The sequence below is a fragment of the Esox lucius genome, chromosome 19, assembly GCF_011004845.1.
Source record: "Esox lucius isolate fEsoLuc1 chromosome 19, fEsoLuc1.pri, whole genome shotgun sequence".
Lineage (NCBI taxonomy): Eukaryota > Metazoa > Chordata > Actinopteri > Esociformes > Esocidae > Esox > Esox lucius.
The window spans coordinates 32996810-33011849 of NC_047587.1; the positions used below are offsets into that span (position 1 = coordinate 32996810).

At 39.3% G+C, this 15040-nt stretch overlaps 1 protein-coding gene across 4 annotated transcripts in view; it reads right to left on the reverse strand.

Annotated features, from left to right (window-relative positions):
- Positions 1–15036, reverse strand: part of aass (aminoadipate-semialdehyde synthase) — a 28259-nt gene extending 13223 nt beyond the window's left edge. The window contains exons 1-11 of one of the 4 annotated variants that reach the window (XM_034288328.1): positions 14820–15036; positions 13143–13376; positions 12185–12361; positions 11895–11979; positions 9129–9196; positions 6177–6323; positions 5967–6045; positions 5696–5823; positions 5039–5187; positions 4461–4583; positions 4264–4375 (exon numbers count right to left, since the gene is read on the reverse strand). In XM_034288328.1, the coding sequence (XP_034144219.1) occupies positions 4264–4375; positions 4461–4583; positions 5039–5187; positions 5696–5823; positions 5967–6045; positions 6177–6323; positions 9129–9196; positions 11895–11979; positions 12185–12361; positions 13143–13376; positions 14820–15011 (1494 nt within the window). In that variant the 5' untranslated portion in view covers positions 15012–15036. Of the gene's footprint in view, positions 1–4263; positions 4376–4460; positions 4584–5038; positions 5188–5695; positions 5824–5966; positions 6046–6176; positions 6324–9128; positions 9197–11894; positions 11980–12184; positions 12362–13142; positions 13380–14819 lie in introns of those variants that run through there. The other 3 variants (XM_034288327.1, XM_010884210.4, XM_034288329.1) reach the window with 3 other exon arrangements.
- Positions 15037–15040: the final 4 nt, after the last annotated feature.

Consider the following 15040-nt stretch of genomic DNA (forward strand, 5'->3'; position numbering starts at 1 on the left):
CCAGATCCAGATGTACATACATGCATACCTACATTCACACTAACACATACAAACAACCCTCACCTATAACTAAGCAACCTCTTGCCAAAACCCAAACCAGCACGACATGGTAATGCCTAAACCTAAAAGCGACCCTAACAACCAACTCAAGCCCTTTTAACTCCATCCCACCAAATTCCAGAGATATAACTATTTTTACCAGTACACTGCCATGTTCTCATTTTTCACTGCAATTTTACTGTCTTGCGGTGATATTCTACTAAATATTTTACCCTTTCCATCACTTCTGATGTAGTCTTAAAGATTAATGTTTCACCCAACAGAATATCCATATTTTGCATTGACTATGTGTTTTAAATCTTTTTTTTTTTGGATGTCCATCTCAAGAGATACCATGACCCAAAATTCTGAACTTGATTCCAGAAGTCAGTTGCTACTGCACAGTACCAAAACAGATGCTCCACTGATTCCATTTTATTGTGACAGTCTACACAGTGCTGACTGTTCAATTCCATTGCGCATTTGTCTCTTGTTGCAAGAATTGTATAAAAGTTTAAAGTGGAAGGAACTTATTGAAGCAACAAAAGTTGTTTGCATATAATTCCATGAACCAGATGCCAAGGAAGTGGGACATAAATATGTTTTTCCCAACTACCCTGAATTCCACACAGTGTAGCAGTCAAACCTTTTGCACTTCAATGGAAAATATACATATTAGGGTATATACTGGTCATTTCAAGTGATCCATGTTTATTAATACGTGGCAGAGCAGGTCATTAAATGCTATCACTCTTTCCTTTCTCTGTTCAGTCTCCCTACATCAAGTTCTTTACTCTTCTCTCCTGACTGTACTCCTTGTCAATTTTCTCTCCTCATGTCCTGTCCTTTCCAGCCAATCTTCCTTATCCACTTGATGTCATCTGCTCCCATCCTTCCCAGCCTTACTTGCCCACTTCATGCTCTACTTACCTTCCACTCCTCTTGCATTTTCCTACCCATATTCCTGTGACTCTCCCGTAGATCACCCTATTGAATCTGGTCACTGTATCCAGAATCTAAACTGTCACTTAAAACATAACCTATCAATCGGCCAAAAATGAGTGGACGGGACAATTTTTTTAAATACCTATCCTCCATGAAATATGGTAGTATATCCACAGATTTAGACTGTATAAGAAAGTTTATATTCTCAAAGAGTGGTCGGTGGCAGGATGCACTGATACAGCCTCTATAGTATAGTATAGTAAGAAGGATAAACCTTGCTGTACCGAAGATGATGAGCTATTCCCGCTTTTCAAATAATTAAGGTGTACATGCTGTGGATGACGTAACGCGAGATAAGCTTTGATAGTTCCCTGAAATTGCATGTGTATAGGATACATACATTGTAATTATATTTGCAAACTAACATCTCAATTGTAGTTAAAGTTGGCAAGTTTTCGTGTGGTCAGGTCCCTAGCCAAAATGTTAACCGTCTTCACTTGGTCTAAAATGTAGGGAGGTTAGACGTCCATTACCGAAAGAGATGTTTAAATATCAAGTTACTTCTAGAGCCCATAGAATTTGAATGGCCTGTTTGAGTACATTGCAAAGAGAACACTGACATCACTATTAAAAAGCAAAAGAACTGTCTCTTGAAAGTTTTTGGAAATGTTCTTCAATAAGCATTAAGTAATTGATTTTCATATTACTTTGGTACTCTAGATGAGTGAAGATAAAGTGAAGAGATGTTAATACCTAGCTAAGTACAAAACAACAGGGTCACGTATGTCAATGACGGAATTTAACAAAACTATATTGAGTGCTGTGCATGGTTTATAGGGAAAATTAAACAATGAAAAAAGGAGACGTGATATAAAAGACTACTTTGTCAAGAAAAAAAACATTTTGCATAGATATACCATACAATAGATATACTACTATGTTGTTTGCTCAAATAGAGAAGAGAACTTCATATTTTGTTTCTCAGCGAATACAAGTCAAGCTAATGATGTATTTTTTTTGTTTTTTTTTGACTTACCAGAGACCCACTGTAGGCTTTTTTGATATTAGGCTTTTTTGATATAAATGCCACGAACAGTGGGGAGAACAAGTATTTGATACACTGCCGATTTTGCAGGTCTTCCAACTTACAAAGTATGTAAAAGTCTGTAATTTTTATCATAGGTACTCTTCAACTGTGAGTGACAGAATCTAAAACAAATATCTAGAAAATCACATTGTATGATTTTAAAGTAATTAATTTGCATTTTATTGCAAGATATACGTTTTTGATACATCAGAAAAGCAGAACTTAATGTTTGGTACAGAAACCTTTGTTTGCAATTACAGAGATCATATGTTTCCTGTAGTTCTTGACCAGGTTTGCACACACTGCAGCAGGGATCTTGGCCCACTCCTCCATACAGACCTTCTCCAGATCCTTCAGGTTTCGGGGCTGTTGCTGGGCAAGACAGACTTTCAGCTCTCCCAAAGATTTTCTATTGGGTTCAGGTCTGGAAACTGGCTAGGCCACTCCAGGTCCTTGAGATGCTTCTTACGGAGCCACTCCTTAGTTGCCCTGGCTGTGTGTTTTGGGTCGTTGTCATGCTGGAAGACCCAATACAGTGCAGTCGTCCTGTCCCCTTTGCAGAAAAGCATCCCCAAAGAATGATGTTTCCACCGCCATCCTTCACGGTTGGGATGGTGTTCTTGGGGTTGTACTCATCCTTCTTCTTCCTCCAAACACGGCGAGTGGAGTTTAGACCAAAAAGCTCTATTTTTGTCTCATCAGACCACATGACCTTCTCCCATTCCTCCTCTCTCTGGATCATCCAGATGGTCATTAGCAAACTTCAGACGGGCCTGGACATTTGCTGGCTTGAGCAGGGGGACATTGCGTGCGCTGCAGGTCATTGACAAGGTCCGGCCGTGTAGTCCTGGGCTGATCCCTCACCTTCCTCATGGTCATTGATGCCCCACGAGGTGTGATCTTGCATGGAGCCCCAGGCCGAGGGAGATTGACCGTCATCTTGAACTTCTTCCATTTTCTAATAATTGCGCCAACAGTTGTTGCCTTCTCACCAAGCTGTTTGCCTATTGTCCTGTAGCCCATCACAGCCTTGGTAGGTCTACAATATTATCCCTGATGTCCCTACACAGCTCTCTGGTCTTGGCCATTGTGGAGAGGTTGGAGTTTGTTTGATTGAGTGTGTGGACAGGTGTCTTTTATACAGGTAACGAGTTCAAACAGGTGCAGTTCATACAGATAATGAGTGGAGAACAGGAGGGCTTCTTAAAGAAAAATGAACAGGTCTGTGAGAGCTGGAATTCTCATTGGTTGGTAGGTGATCAAATACTTATGTCATGCAATAAAATGCTAATTAATTATTTAAAAAAATCATACAATGTGATTTTCTGGATTTTTGTTTTAGATTCCGTCTCTCACAGTTGAAGTGTACCTATGATAAAAATTACAGACCTCTACATGCTTTGTGAGTAGGAAATCCTGCAAAATCGGCAGTGTATCAAATACTTGTTCTCCCCACTGTATGTAAGACACACTCTCTAACAGAACGTTACATTTTATTGACAGTAAATCGTAATTATTTATATTATTGCTGGAGATTTTCTTTATGTACAATATCATGTTTTCTTTATGTGGTCCCCCAGTTGAATGACCTTTTTCCCCCCATTTTTTATGTGCTTTCAGAAATCACTTCTTGCTAAACCAAAAACATAAAGGTTAATGTAAAAAAACCTTTGGGTAAATGTTACCTTGTTAAAGTTGAAAAGGCCATTTCTAATATTATCAGATGTGTTAATCAATGTTGTGCAATGCACAATATCCCACTTCCAAAAGCTGCACTTTCAGTAAGTGGAAACAAATAATAATGCCTTTTTCTTAGCTTAAACATGAACGAACTAAACAGTTTTTAACTATATCCAAGACAAAATGTTCTCTTTTTCTTTTTAAAGGAGACTACGATTAACAAAATTGCTTTCATACTTACTGCTTTTTGCACATCAGCAACATTTGCCAAAATGGATAATTATTTGCCCAGATTATCAAGATTTAATAACAAAAATGTTTGTTAAGGCTACTAAATTAGGGTACTTGATTTTTAAAATGTTAACATATACACCCTATATATATTATTTTTATGTAGGCAACATGTGAACGCATAACCTTGTATAGCCTCCAAAAATCTATCAATATGGCCAAAATAGACAAAAATAAAATTTGGTTAACAATATTTTATTATTCACAGCAACTGTTCTTACCATCTCCCAAATGTAGGGAAAGAGGCGGTCTCCAAAATACTCAGTGGCTTCTATGGGGAGCTGCGCTGGAAGGTTATCAATAGAGCACATGAGAATACCGGTGCCCTCCACACTGGAAAAACAAACAGAGGTCATCAGAGAGGAGCTTTCATTTGCAAAGCCTAATGGGAGTGCATGATTCATATAACTTTTTGTACCTGTCATGGTCAATGTGCTGGTCGGCATCATACATACAAAAAGGCTTATCAATGGTGGTGCACTCAGTCATGAACTCAATAGAGCCCCCCATGTCAGCAGATATGTCACAGATTGCTAAGAGCCTGAAAAAAAGTGACGCAGACAAGCAGAGAAATACAGGTAGCAATTAAGAGAGATAAGAAAAGAGGTTACGGTTATATTAGTGTAGGTCACAATGACTGCACGCCATACTCTCGAGCTCCCACACAACGCAAAATTTTTTAAAGATAAGCATTGACCCGAAACGCTTAAGACAAGCTTCTGAATGTGATAGCCTTGCTCCTTAGTGCCAATCCAATTGCTCGGCTGACTTAAAAAATGAGTCCCAGCGGGGTGGTAATCTGAGAATCCAGTATGTTGCTTGATTTGTCCATTTGTATCTTATGAATTGGTTTGTTTTTACTCTCGGGGAAGGTAGTTCATTATTCAGTGCATGTACATGCTTTATGTACAAACCATAAAATAAAACAGAATCAGTCACACAGTCATTCCAGCTCTACAACAAACAGAAGCTTTTTAGGTTTTGGGGGCAGCCTACTTGTGTGGTAGCTCTGGCCACCCTTCGGTTGCGGCGGCGGAGGGTTTGACGTGCCTCAGGAGCCTTTGTGCATCAACCCTCCTCAGGAGCCGAGGCGTATGGGGGTCCCAGTAGATGCCGTTGACCAGGCATGTGGTGTAGGGTGCCACCTAAGGCCCGGAGGACAAAAAAAAAACATCAGATAAATTGTTCAATTAGCAATGCAACTGCTTCCACTTCTTCTGTCACACATCCACTAATACTACTTTTACTGCTGCTAGCACTTTTATCTTTCAGGTCACTATTTTCACACAGAAATCACTCCTATCATTACTATTCATTACTATTGCCCCACCTAAATCACTACTGTTAGCAGTTCTACTGTCCCTGCTATCACTACTAATATTACTGTCCATTTTGTCCTAAATCACTACTGTTAGCAGTTCTACTGTCCCTGCTATCACTACTAATATTACTGTCCATTTTGTCCTAAATCACTACTGCAATCACTTCTGTCACTGCCATCACTACTAACATTACTGTCAATACTGTCCTAAATCACTACTAACATTATTGTCAATATTGTCCTAAATCCCTACTCCTATCACTGCTGGAACAAAGGAGCTGGAACAGGTGAACTGGCTGAACTGGTGGTGGCAGAGGGCAATGCAGACTTACGCTGGTTCGGAAGTTTGATGTGTACAGTTCCGGGTGAATTTCATACTCTAGGGGGTCATAGATACCATCGCTCTTCCTCATCAGGTGGTGGTGACGACTCAGAACGGTAGCGTAAACTCTGGACATGTCTGAAACCGGAGAGGGAGTTAGCTGCATTACATGACAAACATTATGAACAGAACAAATCTGCATACCTTAAGGAGTCCATTCATGTTAATGCATATTTTTGTTTATAATATTCAAATGCATCAAATGGGGAGGTAGTTAACACCTCCAGTGTGAGACACGTCTTTCAGCTCATGAGGCTCCACATACTCAACAGGAAGCTCATTGATGATATCTTGTGCACCCTACAACATGAAAGAAAGTAGTGGAGAATTCAGTAAACATTGATCTTCTTAAGACTTTTATTCATATGGAGGTGCAGTTTGTGTTCGGGGATAGCTCAGTCAGAGTTGTGGGTTGCTCTAGGCATTCCTACCTTAGAGACATTGCCTGTGCCGGTAAAGACAAACGTCACTGGGCCTATAGACTTGGGCATGAGGCCCATGGAGATCTCGTACCCACAATCCCTCACTGCCTGGACAGCTTGGCTGACATTCCTATAGTTGTGGGCCATGCCGATGTGCTGTGACAAAGGAAGTGATGTCAAAGGGGCAGTGGAGGAAAAGGAAATGAGTAGTTAATGAAGAGGTCTACTTGGGTAAAGAAACTTCATAAACAAATAACTGTGAAATCAATAGCCAATCCTGTTAAGAAAAAGGGAGACCAAATCCGTTGCAAAAACTCAGAGATGACAATCTGATCTAATTTGGTTCTCATCTTTAACAGACAAAAAAAATACATCGGAAATGTTAGAAATGTTGCTTTACTGCCATCAACAGTTTTGTGACTCGTCTGGCAGCTAATTTCAACATTTCAAAGGCATTTTGTGTTTTAACCAAGCAAGTCTAATTAATGAGCGGTTGTCTACAGATTTTTATACTGCCCATTTGAAAGTGTCAACTTCACCAGAGCTGCAGAGATCTTAAAGATGTTTTAGTTACCTCTATGTCAAAGCACTCTTGATGAAATTGCTCCTTTTAGATCTAGGTCAAGGCCTGAAACAAAACTTTACCCTTGGTTAGACGAGAACATACGAAACCTTAAGGAGACATGTAGAAAAGCAGAACAAAAATGGAAAATGACTAAATTACATGTCCATTACATTTATTTAAAGGGGCTGCTATTATGTTACAATAAGGCTTATTATTATTAAGGATGTGAAGGCTAGGCATTTTTCTGACCTAATGGCAGCAAACTGTCACAACCCAATGTTCTTATTTAGAACTATTGACCATGTTGTTAATACAGCACCAGTCAGGCCATGGCCTGAACTGCTGCAGACTATGAACCTTTTTTAATCAGAACATTTCTAATATTAGATGATAAACCATACTCTGCCCCGTATTTAAATTCCTAACCCCTGTCTAAACGTATTTAACTCTTTTACTCCAATTGTTTTAGAAGACCTTTTAGATATCACATCTCATTTAAAACCTTCCTTTTGCCCTCTAGACATTATACCACCCAGACTGCTTAAAGATATTACTTTCCATTATAAATGGTTCTCGCCACACAGGTTGTGTCCCTGACTATATAGTCAGTATGTGTTCTTCTTAAAAAACGTATTCTTGACACCTCTGTTTTTAATAACTACAGGCCAATTTCCAAGCTGCCCTCCTTATCCAAAAGTTTTACAGGTGGTGGAACACAATCTTATTTTAGAGAAATTCCAGTCAGGCTTTCGTCAGAAACACAGTACTGAAACTGCTCTTGTTATGGTTACAAAAGACTTGCTGACTCTGTAAAATGCTCAATCTTTTTGTTAATGGATCTTAGTGCAGCTTTCAACACCACAGACCACAACATTTTAATTGAAAGACTTTGGGTTGGGATCTCTACTAATGCACTACATTGGTTCAAGTCGTATCTGTCAAATAGAGCTTATGTAGTTTCCATTAACAATTACACCATTAACAATGTCTTCCTCTGTTCCTGTCATGTGGTGTTCCGCAGGGTTCCACCCTGGGGCTAATCCTGTTTTCTCGGTGTATGCTTCCATTAGGTAGTATAATTCGGCAGCATGACATTTCTTTTAATTGTTATGCAGGTGATACGCAGTTTATCAGTTAAGCCAAATGATTTGAGCAGGTAGTGTGTTCTGCATAATTGACTTGAAGACGCTACGAACTGGATGTCCAATACTTTTCTTCAGTTAAACACTGATAAAACTGAAGTTTGGGGATTTTCACTTAGGGGTGTACTCACTTTTGTTTCCAGCGGTTGAGACATTAATGGTGGTGTGTTGAGTTATTTTAAGGGGACAGCAAATTTACACTGTTATATAAGCTGTACACTCACTACTTTACATTGTTATAAAGTGTCATTTCTTCAGTGTTGTCACATGAAAAGATATAATCAAATATTTACAAAAATGTGAGGGGTGTACTCACTTTTGTGAGATACTGTATGTCCGTGCATTCTTTTATATCCTACCCAAAAATAACAAGGCTTTTACAAATACTTTTTACTTCCTTTACTTTTAAAATAAATAATATACATGTTTTAAATATATTTGTATTATTATTTTAATGTATTTCTATTTTTAGTGTGTGTAAAGCACTGCGTAATTGCACTAGAAAAGTGCTATACAAATTAAGTTATTATTATTATTATACAGAAGAACAACAGTGTGTTACAGTATATATCCATTGCAAATGACAAGTACACACATAAATATAGTTTTCCAATTCCAACCCTCTCAATCTCAACAGACTGAAATAGCTGACACTTCATAATCCTAGCTGCAAATCACGATACTGCTTCTTTTCACATTTCACCATTCTCTAATCCCATAAGAAATGTCAGAATTGTTTCAAATAATATCTGTTTTGTATTGGCTTACCCCGGGTCTGCGTTTAGAGAATCGCGTAAATCGCGTTAGATTTGTCAACAAATTTGCTTCAAATAGCTCTACAAAAAATATCTGTTTATATTCTGCCAACATTGCTAAAATATTTACATGGTTATGGTGAGGTGATGTACGCCTACACGAAACGCAGACATTATTTGAAGAGCATTTAAAAATCTCGGAAGAATGGTGTAGAGAACCCAGAGGTGCTTTTCCAGGTGTGCCGCAAGGTTTTATGGAGATTATGACTCATACTATTTCAGTCAGTAGGCCCAATATTTGTGCCTTGTTGTGAAAAAGCAACGTATTCCATATATCCAGAGCAAACCTTCTAGAATATACTACTACCATTTGTCCTTCCTGAACCCATTGGCTCAGGAAAGAGTCAGATACCGTATCACATATCAGATTCTGGTATATTCTTGAAGATCTCTACATGGAATCTTTACCATAAAAATCTGTACCAGACAAAATCCTTACCATAAAAGGTGTATGATGTCCCAGTGCCAGATAACGAAGTCCTAAGCCATGCAAAATATTTATCATTCCTGTAAGGAGCAACAAAGGAAAAATTAAAACAGAAGAAGGTGTTTTTTGGCAACAGATGTGGAAAGGCCATTTGACAACAGAGATAAATGCCATAATCCAGCTTTATAAATTCAACCAAAATACATCATCAGATAAGTTCAACTCTCTTACCACAACAGAACACCAATACCTAAGCTTGTTTTATGCTATTATTTGAAAATACAAAAAAATGTATGATACATATATACACCATATGGCCAAACGTATGTGGACACCCCTACTAATTACTGAGTTCAAACATTTCAGCTACACCCATTGCTCACAGGTGCATAAAATTAAGCACATAGCCATGAAGTCTAAACAAACACTGGCAGTACAATACTAACCCATACTGATCAGTGACCTTAAACGTGGCACTGTCATAGGATGCCACCTTTGTCACAGTTAGTGAATTTTGACCTACTAGATCTGCCTCGGTCAAGTGCTATAATTGTGAATTGGAAGCGTCTAGGAGCAACAACAGCCTGTAATGTTACAGAATACAAGGGTGATTCATTTGGGTGCTTCCAACTTTACGGCAACAGTTGGGGAAGGCCCTTTCCTGTTTCAACATGACTGTGCCCCTGTGCACAAAGTGGGGTCCAGAAAGACATGGTTGTTGTGGAGGAACGCAAGTGGCCTGCACAGAGCCCTGACCTCAACCCCACTGAACACCTTTGGGATGAATTAGAATGTGATTGCGAGCCCGGCCTTATCCTCCAACTTAAGTGTCTGATCTCACAAATGCTCTTTTGGTACAAATTCCCAAAGTGACACTCCAAAGTCTTGTGGAAAGGCTTCACAGAAGAGTGGCGGCTATAACAGCTGCAATGGGGGGGGTGGGGAGGGGGGGGCAACTCCATATTAATGCCCATGGTTTTGGAATGGGATGTCCAACAAGCTCATGTAGGTGTGATGGTTGGGTGTACACATACTTGGCGCCATATTGTGTATATATAAGAATGCCACTAGTGTGTTCGGCTACCATATCTGCAAAAGGTGTCTACATTGCTGAGTCAAAGTCAAACAAACCAATTCCATTATCTATTTTTTGGTCTCCAATTGCATATTTGTTCCATGCTTTAATTTAACAGCATACTTAAGACATTAAAACATGTGAATTTCAAAAGAAAGTCTAAAAGTGTTCTGAAACTTTTGTCCAGTACTTTGATTTAAAAGAAATATATATATACACACACATACATACATACACACACACACACACTACATACAAATTATTATTATTATAAATTATTATCTGGTTTTACTATGCATAAGTATGTGTTTGAGTAAAATGAACAAGACCATCGCCAAGCAGCTTGGTGAGAAGGTGACAACAGTTGGTGCGATTATTCGCAAATGTAAGAAACACAAAAGAACTCTCAATAGCCCTCGGTCTGGGGCTCTATGCAAGATCTCACCTTGTGGAGTTGCAATGATCTGGGGGGAAAATATTTGATCCCCTGCTGATTTTGTATGTTCGCCCACTGACAAAGAAATGATCTGTCTATAATTTTAATGGTAGGTTTATTTGAACAGTGAGAGACAGAACAACAACAACAAAAAGTATTCGACCCCTCTGCAAAACATGATTTAGTCCTTGGTGGCCAAACCCTTGTTGGCAATCACAGAGGTCAGGCGTTTCTTGTAGTTGGCCACAGGTTTTGCACACATCTCAGGAGGGATTTTGTCCCACTTCTCTTTGCAGATCTTTTCCAAGTCATTAAGGTTTCAAGGCTGACTATTGGCAATGGGAACCTTCAGCTCCCTCCACGGATTTTGTATGAGATTAAGGTCTGGAGACTGGCTAGGCCAAAGAGCTCGATTTTGGTCTCATCTGACCACAACACTTTCACTCAGTTCTCTGAATCATTCAGATGTTCATTGGCAAACTTGAGACGGGCCTGTACATGTGCTTTCTTGAGCAGGGGGACTTTGCAGGTGCGGACAGGATTTCAGTCCATCACTGCGTAGTGTGTTACCAATTGTTTTCTTGGTGGTCCCAGCTGCCTTGAGATCATTGACAAGATCGTCCCGTGTAGTTCTGGGCTGATTCCTCACCGTTCTCATGATCATTGCAACTCCATGAGGTGGGATCTTGCATGGAGCCCCAGACCAAGGGAGATTGACAGTTCTTTGGTGTTTCTTCCATTTGGAAATAATCGCACCAACAGTTGTCACCTTCTTACCAAGCTGCTTGGCGATGGTCTTGTAGCCCATTCCAGCCTTGTGTAGGTCTACAATCTTGTCCTTGACATTGGACAGCTGTTCGGTCTTGGCCATGGTGGAGAGTTTGGAATCTGATTGCTTGCTTCTGTGGACAGGTGTCTTTTATTAAGGTAACAAGCTGATATTAGGAGCACTCTCTGTGTGCTCCTAATCTCAGTTTGTTACCTGTATAAAAGACATCTGGGAGCCAGAAATCTTTCTTAATGAGTCAAATACTTATTTCAAAATCAATTTATAAAAATGTTTACCTGCATTTTTCTTGGTTTTTGGTCTGTTCAAATAAACCTACACTGTTCAAATAAACCTACCATTCAAATTATAGACTGATCATTTCTTTGACAGTGGGCAAATGTACAAAATCAGCAGAGGATCAAATAATTGTTTCTCTCAGTGTATGTATGTATGTATGTATGTATGTATGTATGTATATATATATACACAAAAGACTACCTGCAACGCCAGCCCACTGTCCAAATGCCACAATACGGAAGCCGTTGGCGTCCACCATCTTCTCATAGTCGATGAGACGAACTTCCTAGAAAGACCAGAGGACATCCATGACTGAGGTACAGACATGTGCATCCACACCATTGAGCTCATCATATTAACACACTCACGTTTAGGCCGGGGAATCACAACAATCAATGACTAATAAAGACCACTGTAGAGGCTGTGTCGGTTTATTTATGCTTTGTATATTGGCATAATGCAGTACGGTCATAGGACAACAATGGTCTAACCTTTTTCAGCAGATCATCTAGAAGTCCCATGTTAGCTTCCTGTGCTTTGATGGTGTGAGAGAAGAAAGCATAGGTTTTTCTGGGATAAACTTTCCCCTCCGGGGGCCTCTTGACGCCAATGATCAAGGAAGCCTCCGAAATGTCTTCAGAAATGACGGCGCCCACTTTCTCATAATACTGAAATGAAACATGCAATAATAAAACATGCTTCAGCTATGTCAAAACATTTTGTCCAGTTATCAACACATAAAAAATCACTAAATTTCTGTAACTGAATGCACTGCTTTGTTATACTACAAGAGTATCCTAAATAAGAAAAGTAATTTTCTTTTTAAACCTACAGTATACTATCAAATAAGCTTTTTTTTTACCAATAATATTTTACATGCCAATATCCAACAGTGGCATCCTCAGTCAGTTTGCTTAATCATTCTGCCTCTTTTGCTGCGTCATTTTCTAAATGTTCATAGCGTATAGGGACGTAGCTGCCTCTGTTTCGCGCACCAACAGGAGGCCGTTGTTAGGGTTACTCCCTCACCAGGAGGTGTGTGGGAGAGGGGATTGAGCTGGCCACACTCCACTCACGATGCAGACACAAGTAGAGAGTTTGATATAAGGACAAGATGATTCACCTTACCGTTTGACCAAATCAGAAAAATATATTCACAAAAATGTGTTTGTTTTTGAAGGCTGCGCTGGTGCAACCAATTAAAACGTAATGTAACTCGAAAAAGCTGAGGAAGAAGTAGTCTGAAGCCCTGCATGCTGTTCACTAGACACTGTGCAGGCCCACCATTGATAACACGTCTCAATTTTCTCACCTGTTTAACAAAAAGCTTACTTGCGAGCGTAGGTCACAATGTGTAGTCTTAATTTTCTCGGAACATACTGTACTGTAGGTCTAGTTTGACCTCTCGCCACTGGATGTGCGTATTTCTCAATGACAATCACTGCTCACCTTCTCATGGATAGCCCTTCTGTTGGAGGGCTGGACCAGGACCTTGTGGCCGGCGTTGACAATCTCCCTGACATGTCGTGGTGCCAAGGGAGCTCGTCTCTCCCAGACGTTTATGTCTTCACGTCGGATGGCCATGACAGTCTTATGATGCTCATATCGCCGCTGGCCACAAAGGCAGCTCCTCATTCCTTTAGCCTGATGCCTGGTGAGTCGCAACATGGCTACACCCCCCCCCTGCTTAAGAGAATAGAGAGTGAGGGGAGAACCACTCCAAATGTTTTGTGAGAAGTTGTGCAAACTGATTGGACAGGTGACCTTCCTCTAAGTAAAGGAGAACTTCAAAGTAAGACCATCTACAATGAATGGTTTTGTCAGCTCGGCTGAACATGTAAATGGATAACACACACAGACATTCTACCTGTAACACTGAGTCTGGCTGCATTTAAAAAAAAAACTCTTCAGATGACTTAATTTTAGAAAATTAGCTTTCAAAGGACTTCAATTATTGATTTGACAATTACAACAGCCTATACAGAGCCTCCACATAACAACTGAAGGAACTGGCAGACCACACTTTATGAACTGTGCCAACTGAAATGTTGGTCCATCAGAGAACAAGCCTGCCAAAACATAATAATCAAACTAACAACATGGAAACATAGCAAGCCTGTCAAATTACAATTTCAGGAACTGTTATCAGGTTAATATCAGATTTGATTACTTCCAGACATTTGAAAAATATTCAGAGCCACAGCGAGTAGGCCTAATCCTCTGTTCATCGGATCTGACAACCAAGAGAAGGAAGCGATCTCAGACCTCTGGTTGAGGTATTCAGTGTCAAAAAATAGAACAAATAAAAGCAATCATCTTATAATATAATAGCTTCTAAAGACAACACGCCATCACTATATAAATGATATATTCTGAATCAAGGAAGGATGGGGAACCATTCACACTTTTAATTAACATTTTTAATTTGTTAATATATATATATATATATATATATATATATATATATATATATATATATATATATATATATATATATATATATATATATATATACACACATTTCAACTTAAAGCTTCAATAACGCCTAAACACTATAGCAATTATATGCTCTATCAAGGGAGGATGAAAAGCAATGCCTACCTGTTTTATTAACTAAAGGCATGCAATGTCCTCTATTTCGATCAGAAAAGAGTATATCATTGCTGTATTTAGGAGGTATTGAAGCTTGAAGTGGATTTTTTCATCCTGAATGTTCTCCATCACATAATATATAAATACTATTGTGGTGACATGCTCTCTGTAGGAAATATGGAAGCTTGACTCAATTGTATGCAAATCGACTTTAGAGCTATTTAGATTTAAAGAGCAGATTATTTGGCGAATGTCTAATCTGAAACTAACTTAACCGCGGTATAACAGGATGGGAAGCCACATGCACTGAGAAGACGTATTTTGAATAAACACTCAAAACGGTAAGAATGTACGTCGTCAACAGGCCAATCGATACAGCAGGTCCATGCACCAGCCGTGTCGAACTTTACTATTGAGTAGGAAACTGTAATAAACATTATGAGACAAACTAGTAACAAACTAGTTACTACACATGGCATATTTCATCGTATGCTCGAGAAAACATTTGAAACAAATTAGTTGTATCTAACCCACCTTTCTATAACTACTATTGAAAACAGATGTCCAAGCCTGCAATGTGGCGGCGTTCTCCCTAGGTGCACCAATGTAGATGACGGCGTCGTTCAGAGGAACATAGGGAACATGGCGTTTAAAATAAACAGTACACTGAACATTGCGATGTAGAATGTGACCTGCGGAATGTGTAGATCTGTAAACCATCCACATCAAACAGCAGATTACATGATGATAGCAGT